Source organism: Athene cunicularia (assembly GCF_003259725.1).
Source record: "Athene cunicularia isolate RWA chromosome 11 unlocalized genomic scaffold, athCun1 chr11_part1, whole genome shotgun sequence".
NCBI classification, from domain to species: Eukaryota; Metazoa; Chordata; class Aves; order Strigiformes; family Strigidae; genus Athene; species Athene cunicularia.
In genome coordinates this window covers 11,977,325-11,987,653 of record NW_020799113.1, presented here as the reverse complement: position 1 = coordinate 11,987,653, position 10,329 = coordinate 11,977,325, and the positions used below count along the sequence as shown (strand labels likewise).

Below are 10,329 nucleotides of genomic sequence, written 5' to 3'. Positions count from 1 at the left end.
GAGATAGAGCAATGCTGTAGCCCCTCAGGCGATGTTCTACTAAATGTACCAACACACTACAACACTGTACCACACAGTGAGTAACTAGGTGTGTTTCCTCTGGATTTTCCTTCCCTGTCCCCCCTGCCCCCTCTCCACTATTCTTTGAATGATGAATGTATTACAGCAAGGAAGAATAGTAGGATCACTACTCTATTAGCCCCAAATTAGCTTTTCCAATCTTACTCATTCTTCACATAATTTGACAAAGAGATTTGCTAATGGCTTAGCACCTTCAATAACCCTTTCTTCTACAAGTTGGTTTGAGAAAGACAGATTCTGCGATTGCTGGGGGAGCTCTGCAAATCAGGGAAGTGCTTAGGCGTCTTAAAATAAATACCCATCTTGTGCACAGAATAACTCCATCACTTTTTCCACTAGTTTTGCCCTCTGTCGCTCAGTTAAAACTACCTGCCTTTGATCTCAATATGGCAACAATTTATTGACAGTTGAGTTGTAGCTGGTCACTATTAATTTAATTATCAAAATGTCTGAGGACATTTACTGTATTTTGTGCTGGTAAAAGAGGCACTTTAGTGATCCATTCAAGGCAGTTCCAATAGCACAATAAAGGTTGCCACTAAAGTCAACAGGAGTCAGCATATAACTTCAAATTATTTTTATTGGCAGGTTTTTTTACAAGCATTTGTCTTTTATTACTTTCACTAAAATAAAGCATATAGCATACAGTGATTTCACACATTTAGGAGATAAATAAGTGTATCTTGAGTTCTTTAATGCATTTATAGTTTATGTAATACAAAGCTTTTTCTTCACTAAAGTAAATTTTAAATACAGCTTGTTTGACCTTTTATTAAGCAAACTTTTACCTTCTTAGCATATGTTTCCCTTGTTAACTTAAAGATGTTTAAACAAAATTGCAGAAGTGCAGTGATATTTATTGCTAGAGATAAAAAGTTGCTGTATTAGGATGAAACCTGCATATCAAGTTATCGACTGGTAAACCAAAAAAACCCCTTAATGTACGCCATCAATTGAAGTGATACAGAAAAACTTTAAAGAATAACAACTATTGAATTTTTGCCTCTAATTTGTGTGTGTGTGTAGAATAATAAAAAATAATCAAATTTTCCTGTTTCCACACTGATTGGTATTCATGTTAATCATGGTATTTTCTGTATTTCATTTAGACTTTACAATAAACTTGTTCGTAATTATAAATAAATAGAGGTATAAAGTCAAAATCTCATACTGCATTTCTCTTGAAATTACTATGTTAAATTTAAGATCATAAGTACAATCCCATTCAACTTAATCAAATATCATATGACTAGCTTCATGTACTCAAGAGTTTCATGCTTCATAGTTGAGAAAGGAAAAACTTAGGTGGCACTTAGTATCTTTAATGGCACTTCTTTGAGCAAAGGATAGTGTGCATTTGTATTACTAGCCAGGGTTACCCTTCAAAACAGTATTATAATATATGCATGAAAAATACACAGAACACTAAATAAAGCAACACTTCCTATGTTGTGCTTCAAGCTTTAGCTGATGGTACAAGGATCGTCATTGCTTGGTTTCATTTCCCCTTCCAGCAATAAAGTGATCACAGCTTTACTCAAGTAGCTGCACGTTCCCTTTTTTCCAGCTGGGTGAGTGTTGTAGAACGCAGTCATGTCATCCTGCAGGAGAGGGAAAAGATGTTTCCATTAGTGGTCATTATGTAAAGCAGCCAAACACAAGCAAATAAGAGGAACATCAAAAATATGTTAAATGCAGATATGTTTTTCAGTCTCTATAATTCTGCTCAATTTTCAGAACTGTCCCATATATACTTACCTGAACATGTGGAAAACAGATTACTAAAATGCATTGCTTATATTTCTTTATTGAATTTTCCAGTCCTGTACAGATACCACCTTCTTAATAGTTTTCTTAAATGTAAAAGGTGTCAGGGAACAACTGCTCTCTTAAAACATGCAGGCGGACGACTACTATGCTGTAACTTACTGTGCCACCACAGTATGATTGTGAGCCAGGTCCTTAGGTGTACATGCAGAGATACTGACTAAAGATCTATTTGGAAGAATAAAAAAAAATTTTTTACATCAAAGAACCAAACCACAGGTAGCACATGAACTAATTCATTAATCAGATCAACAAAATAGGTATCCTTCACTGAACACCTGTTTTGCATAGTTAATGATGCTAAAACATCTGCTTAGTCTCAAATTATATATTGGCTGCTATAATAAAAGGTTCAACACTCTAATCAGGAAATTGGTTACTTTTATTAAACCAAGGGCAGAAACTGTGTGGTGAAAATATTAGACTTCTGTAGTTTATGGGTGTGTTTGAAATTACTGGAGTAAATACTTTATTACATTTATTACACATTAACAGGGAATTAACAAAGTTCAAACTATTTGCAAGTCAGTTTAATAAAAAAGCATAGTTAAGATGAACAGGAGTTCTTTAAGCAGTGTTTCTTAGGAAAACTTGAGACAGGATATCATCAGAACAGTCCTAAGCAGCTACAGTTAACTGCCAGCATATACTTGGGAATATGTGACAGTCAGGTTCCAGAAAATTTTAATGTAAGAAGTTGGAATTTCCAACAACATATTCACAACTATAAATTGAAATTTCTTTCTAAAAGACAAAAAGGCACCACTCTAAGCAGATTTGAGCTTGGAAAAAATCCATTACTTCAATGGAGGTTAGGACAGCACTAGTGAAAACTGGATTTTGCATGGATTTTTTCTTTCTTATAGCTATTGGGGATTTCCAGCTTGTCACAGAATTCAGTAGCATATTCAAGATCCTGTGCAGAGCTGGCACTTCATAGCCAATTGTGTAGATGGTAAGTTTGATTTTGCTGTAGCTGCAACCACAGAGTCATTACCCTCCAAAATAAGCAGGCCAAAACAATCATAATTTCAAGAAAATTGTGTCCTTTTAGAAACAGGTATTGTGCAAGGTGATGTGTTGCTAAGGCTGGATATCTGGCTTGCTTTCAAATCTTATTACAAAATGTAGTGGCAAAAAAAGTGAACCTTGAAACTTTTGAAAGAATTCTTAAGGAGCACATCCTTCCTCATCTTTTAAAGGAGCTAAATTCAGCACCAGGAAGTGCTGTTGTGTATCAGTATGTTATGAATCAATAGATTATTCAGAGCTAGCACAGATATCTCCAAATACATCGTGTACAATAAATGCCAGACAGAGCAAGGAAGATCATCCTCAGTCACACAGGGACTTGGTCCCACTGCTTTACTCATACTTCCTCTATTAACAGTTGCTGTTATTACAGAATTTCAGAGATTTTAGGCACCAAATATTTAGAAGTCTTTAAAGCATAAAACCTAAAATCCTACTGAGGTATATCTTAAAATGTACTTAATGATCAAGTTTCACTTATTTGGATTTTAAGACTTAGAGATTAAAAGTTTGCTAGGGTCATGAACGCAACCCTAGCACAAAAATCAGTAGCTAAGAGCAGTTTCGCATTTAAAGTTCCTACATTAGCACTGTTAATATGAATTCTTTGATTACTTAATTTTTCTTAGCATCTGTGTACAAAAGATCTTAAGTTCACACTCCTTTGCTGAGCTTTAGTTTTTTTCTTCATTTTTTTGTTATGCTTAACTCTTCTCTATTCTAGGGTCCCCCCTAACTAATTCTTTCCCCTTTAATGAGTATTATAACTATTACAGCTTTTCTCAGACTCTCATTTCAGAACTATGTAACATTGTGAGTGTTCTCCTTACCACACCAGTTTGAATTCACAATTCAGCAATAAAGCAAGTGCACATCTTTTATCTCTGTTTATAGGCTCTTTGCAGACTTATGGAGCACTTGGGTATGTTAATTTATTATTAGTGTTCCATTCTGAAATCCTATCAATGATTGGAGTGGCATCATCGATCTTACTGGCATCATGGAGATGTGGTGGGATGGCTCCTGTAACTGGAGTTTTAGAATGGAAGGGTACAGGCTCTTTAGGAAGGAGAGGCAGGAGAGACAAGGAGGTGGGGCGTCACCCTCTACGTCAATGACCAGCTGTACTGCACGGAGCTCCGCCTGGGGATGGATGAGGGTCTGATTGAGAGCTTATGGGTCAGGATTAAAGGGGAGGCAGGGACAGGAGACGTTATAGTGGGGGTCTGCTACAGGCCACCCGACCAGGAAGACCCAGTGGATGGGGCACTCTATAGATGGATAGAAGCAGCCCCATGGTCAGAAGTCCTGGTCCTCACGGGGGACTTCAAGCACTCCAGTATCTGTTGGCGGGGCAACACAGCAGGGCATAAGCAATCCAGGAGGTTCCTGGAATGCCTTGATGATAACTTCCTTCTCCAAGTGCTAGAGGAGCCAACAAGGAGATGTGCTATACTGGACCTTGTTCTCACCAACAAGGAAGGGCTGGTGGGGAGTGTGAAGCTCAAGGGCAGCCTCGGCTGCAGTGACCATGAAATGGTGGAGTTCAAGATCCTTAGGGCAGTGAGGAGGGCGCACAGCAAGCTCACTGCCCTGGACATTGGGAGAACAGATTTTGGTCTCTTCAGGGATCTGCCTGGTAGAGTAGCATGGGATAAAGCCCTGCAGGGAAGAGAGGTCCAAGAACACTGGTTAATACCTAAGGATCATCTCCAAGCTCAGGAATGATGCATCCCAACAAAGAGGAAGTCAGGCAAAAATGCCAGGAGGCCTGCATGGGTGAACAAGGAGCTCCTGGACAAGCTCAAACACAAAAAGGAAGCCTACAGAGGGCGGAAGCAAGGACAGGTAGCTTGGGACAAATGCAGAGAAACTATCTGAGCATCCAGGGATCAGGTCAGGAAGGCCAAAGCCTTGACAGAATTAAATCTGGCCAGGGACATTAAGGGCAACAAAAAAACATTTTTATAGGTACATCGGTGATGAAAGGAAGATTAGGGAAAATGTGGGCCCTCTCCAGAAGGATACGGGAGACCTAGTTACCCAGGATATGGAGAAGGCTGAGGTACTCAGTTACTTTTTTGGCTCAGTCTTCACAAGCAAGTGCTCCAGCCACACCCAAGACAGCGAAGGTTAAGGCAGGGACTGGGAGAATGAAGAAGCACCCACTGTAGGAGAAGATCAAGTTTGAGACCATCTAAGGAACCTGAAGGTGAACGAGTCCATGGACCTGATGAGATGCATCCACAGCTCCTGAAGGAACTGGTGGATAAAGGCGCCAAGCCACTATCCATCACATTTGAGAAGTTGTGGCAGTCTGGTGAAGTTCCTGCTGACTGGAAAGGGGGAACATAATTCCCATTTTTTCAAAGGGAAAAAAGGAAGACTCGAGGAACTACAGGCCAGTCAGTTTCACCTCTGTGCCCAGCAAGATCCTCCTGAAAACTGATAGGGCACATGGGAAATAAGGAAGTGTTTGGTGAGAGCCAACAAGGCTTCACTAAGGGCAAATCATGCCTGACTAATCTGATGGCCCTCTACGACAGGGTTACAGCGTTGGTGGATAAGGGAAGAGGAACGGACATCATATACCTATACTTGTGCAAAACTTCCGACACTGTCACACATGGCATTCCTGTCTCTAAATTGGAGAGACATGGATGTGACGGATGGAGCACTCGGTGGATAAGGAACTGGCTGGATGGTCACACTCAAAGAGTTGCCGTCAACAGCTCGATGTCCAAGTGGAGAGCAGTGACAAGTGCTGTTCCTCAGGGGTCGGTGCTGGGACCAGCGCTGTTCAACATCTTTGTTGGTGACACGGACAGTGGGATGGAGGCACCCTCAGCAAGTTTGCCAACGACACCAAGCTGTGTGGTGCGGTCGACACGCTGGAGGGAAGGGATGTGCCATCCAGAGGGACCTGGGCAGGAGTGAGAGGTGGGACCGTGCAAACCTCATGGGGTTCAACAAGGCCAAGTGCAAGGTCCTGGCCATGGGTCGGGGCAATCCCCAGCACAAATCCAGGCTGGGCGAGGAGTGGGTTGAGAGCAGCCCTGAGGAGAAGGATCTGGGGGTATGAGTGGATGGAAAACTGACTGTGAGGCAGCAATGTGTGCTCGCAGCCCAGAAAGCCAACCGTGTCCTGGGCTGCAGCAAGAGCAGTGTGGGCAGCAGGGCGAGGGAGGGGATTCTCCCCTTCTAATCCGCTCTCATCAGACCCCCCCTGCAGTGCTGTGTCCAGCTCTGGGGACACCAAACATAAGGAGATGGATCTGTCCGAGCAGGTCCAGAGGAGGTCACAAAGATGCTCAGGGGGCTGGAGCACCCCCCTGTGAGGACAGGCTGAGAGAGTTGGGGGTGTTCAGCCTGGAGAAGAGAAGCTCCGGGGAGACCTTAGAGCGGCCTCCCAGTACTGAAAGGGGCTGCAGGAAAGGTGGGGAGGGACTCTGCATCAGGGGGTGTAGGGATAGGATGAAGGGCATTAAACTGAAAGAGAGTAGATTTAGATTAGATCTAAGGAAGAAGTTCTTCCCTGTGAGGGTGGTGAGACACTGGCAGAGGTTTCCCAGAGCAGCTGTGGCTGCCCCCTCCCTGGCAGGGTTCAAGGCCAGGCTGGACGGGGCTTTGGGCAGCCTGGGCTGGTGGAAGGTGTCCCTGCCCAGGGCAGGGGGGTGGGACTGGATCATCTTTAAGGTCCCTTCCAACCCAAACCATTCTATGATCTAAGAATAAAAAATAATTCAGAATCACACAGAACAAACATTTAAAACTAACTTCAGTAAGAATGATAAATTCTCTAAGACAGTAGTATTTTACTCACTTGTTTTTCATCTCCCTTTGGACTGCTGTGATCTTTCTGAAAGTCATGAAATGCTTCCTGCACCACTTTGTCCAAGTCCACTTTGTCCTGGAACTCTAGCTCAGGATTTCTCTCCAAAATAACAGATACAACCATCAATAACTAGAACACAGAAAAAGACCGTAAGACTTTAAATTAGATTTTTTTAAAAATTCAGGTTATATAAAAGCACTGTTAAGAATTACTAACATATGCCTCTTTCAAGCAGGAAGCCATTTACTAATGGCACATGTAATAGCGCACAGATAATATAATTCTGACTTAGATTAAAAAAAGAAAAATCACTGAAAAAGCAGGTTTTAATGGATGATTAACATTTCTGGTGACTACCTAGTTAAAGGCACTGTATAAATGATTGACATGAACATCTAACTTTACCAGGGAAGTTATTTTCCAGTTTATTCAGTTTAATCTGTGGCTGCCCAAATGCTCGTGCTCAGCATCTGGACAGGATGAAAAGCAGCAAACACTGAACCTCAGCATTTGATGTTCTAAGGCATAATCACATACGGTATAATCATACTAGGACAAAGTTTATAAAAACCAAAGTCAATAGACACTAATAAAAAGTGTTGGTTCAAGAGAATTTACCTTCCTTATATCTGAAGGTGGTTTAAAATAGGAAGGTGAACATGAGCGACCTGTTGTAATAACTACAAGTAGGTATTAAGAGTCTATATTGGTCATCTTGGGTTTTGATAATCGTGGTATCTTTTAGCAAAAATTGGGGATGTTCCAGCAAGCAGCATGACCATTAGTTGTTAGCCAAAATTGAGATGGATTTTATTTTACTGTGGAGGAATAATGCAGAAGTGACAGAGGCATATACTTGGGGACTAACAATGAATGCTGCTGATAGCACAGCTGTCAGTTACCAATGGTACAGATGCTCCTGATCTGTTCAAAAAGTATACATTATGTGCAGTGGTGGGGAAGAAGTTTCAACAGCCTCTTGCTTTACTGTTAGGTGGGAACATAAGGAAACTGGAAGTTAGTTGATTCAGTAGCATAAGGCAACTTACCGGACAACCTCAGCAAAATGGGAAAGAAGAATCTACACAGGGCAAACTGATATTTTAGAGCAGTTTTTCCCTAAATCCAAAAAACTGTTAGGAAAAGGCATGGGCTAGGGACATGAAGAAAAGCTACTTTGGAATTATTTTTACTAGTTTTCACCTCCTGTGACCTAATTGTATTGGCGCTATCATTAACACTTATCTATTTGCTAAAGAGGAAGAGCATCAAGAACTTAGTATATTCTGAACATGTTAACAGGAACCTGTTTAATCATACAAAAATTTGTGGAGAAACCACTGAAGCAAGTGTTCATATTTAAAATGCTCTTTCTTCAAATATTTGAGCCTTGGATACTTATTTTCTTTTATGCTGTAACATACTCATGTACATTATAAAATTTCATTCATTGTAGGCCACAAACCTCTACGATAATTTGTCTATATTCCGGCTGATCAATATTTTGCAGCATATCTTCAACTAGAAGGGAAAAATTCATTTCATACATCGTCATATCCGATAAGGTTGGTTGCTGAAAAACAAATAATACTTTTACTCAAAGACCATTTGCATTAAATCAAAACCACCCCCAGGCAGAGACTACATGCTTGCAGAATAAATAATACTCCAGTAAGAAATATGACTACTGCAGGATCAAAAAAGGGAGCAGATTTCAGAGTCCATGACTTGGGAAGGGTTATGCTTTTATAAATCTGTTTTAATAGAAATAAGTGACTTCCATTTTATTCTAATTGTATTTTACTCAGAACCAAAAAGAAAACTTGAAAATACTTTTTTTAGGAAAAAAATCTTACCAGGAACAAATTAGCCTAAGTAGTACATTATAGCATAAAATCAACATTAGTTATAAAACAATTCAGCATTAATAGTCAGGTGGAGCAGAAATAACTGAGCATCTCTGCTGTTTTTACCTGTGGTAGAAATTTCCCTGCCACTATTAAACCATTAGGGGTTCTTTCTAAGATCTGCCACACCCGATCATAGAATCCAGCAGGAGTTCGATTGAGACAACCGTCTATCTGTCTTCTGTTCAGCCAGCCTCTGCAAGACAAAGAACATGGAGAACTTGAAGGAAAAAACAGTTACAGATGTAGAACAAAGCCCTGTTCTGTGGTGCAAGCCAGTAAGGTAAGCAGTGACATCAAATACATATTCATGATGCATGTGCAGTATATGCTGCGCTTTCTGGTAAGTTATACTCTAAAGCAAACAAAATCAAGATGGTCAGCATATAAATTTAGAATGTTATTCTTATGTGTGTGTTTGTGCTTTAAGTAACTGGAAGAAAATAATTAACTGTGAAATCTATCCAGTACAGTAACAGTAGTAGGCTGAATTCATCAAGTCTAATCAATTTAAGTCACCATAAACGAAAACATACAGAAAACAGAAGTCACTGTGTGGTACCTATGACAGCCAAATTTATATACAATGAAAAAAATCAGTATTAATTATAATATTAGAATTTGTTTTATCATACTACAATAGGCAAAACAATTCAATATATAAACACAGCTCAATGAAATTCTGCATCTGTAAAATACAAAATGCAATAGATAATGGATTAGAAACACCTATAATTCCAATTCAAATACCAGGTTAGAAAAATGCATTTCAGCAGGATTGCTGAAGGTAGGTTTTTTATGATGATGTGCAGAAAAACAAGTGGCCTGTAAATCCAGAAAATATGACGAATCGTTTTGTTAAACTAAAGCTTTGAACAAACTGAGTCACATTCTCCATAAATTACAAATTTTGTTTGCCTTCAGAAGCATATTGTCTCTGCTATTTTTTTTTTTTAAAAAAAAAAAACCTTACAAAGATGAAGTCTGGAATTCAATTTCCATATTTTAACTTCTCAGTATTACTACAGTAATGGGGCTGTAGCCAAAATGTTTGAGACACCAAAAAAGTTTAAGAAGTGGCAGCCATGCATATGATTTTAATTGGTCGATTCACAGTACAGAATTAAATCTCATGTAGCAGTATTGCATATATTTGATGGAAGAGTCTTCCTGAAAGTTACTGTCTTTAGTTGGTTTTTAAATTTTAAGTAGAAAATCTCTTTTTATGTGGTAAGATAGTAGTGAGAGCTCCCCTAGGAAGCAAATCTCTGATGAAAAGCAACTAATACTTTTGTGTCTTCATTTAATATTCCTCCAAAAGGGCTTTCTTAAAAAATGTGCCATGTATTCTTTAGGTCACAAACAGCTCTCTTAATAACCTTAGTAAGAGGGAACAAGTAATTTAAGGATGAACCTTATTCAGAAAAGGTGGAAAGTTTCCACACCTAAATATCTGGATATTTGCAACTCAGGAATCAACACAGTATTATTACATATTATTTACCATTACGAAGTTGTTTTTGTTTTTTGTGGGTTTTTTTTTTTTTTTTAGGAAAACTACATTTAAATTGGCTTGGTAACATGGCTTTCTGTATTTCAAAGACCTGGTTCTGGTAGGCTGTTTGAAGAGAAAGAAAAAAAAAACAT

The 10,329-nt window shown here is 39.5% G+C and overlaps 1 protein-coding gene across 4 annotated transcripts in view; it reads right to left on the bottom strand.

Annotated features, from left to right (window-relative positions):
* Positions 1-652: 652 nt before the first annotated feature.
* Positions 653-10,329, bottom strand: part of PHKB (phosphorylase kinase regulatory subunit beta) — an 85,499-nt gene continuing 75,822 nt past the window's right edge. For all 4 annotated transcript variants that reach the window (XM_026856592.1, XM_026856590.1, XM_026856591.1 and 1 more), the window contains 4 exons: positions 8,749-8,878; positions 8,241-8,348; positions 6,764-6,904; positions 653-1,682 (listed from right to left, as the gene is read on the bottom strand). In XM_026856592.1, coding sequence (XP_026712393.1) covers positions 1,545-1,682; positions 6,764-6,904; positions 8,241-8,348; positions 8,749-8,878 — 517 coding nt within the window. In that variant the 3' untranslated portion in view covers positions 653-1,544. The remainder of the gene's footprint in view (positions 1,683-6,763; positions 6,905-8,240; positions 8,349-8,748; positions 8,879-10,329) is intronic.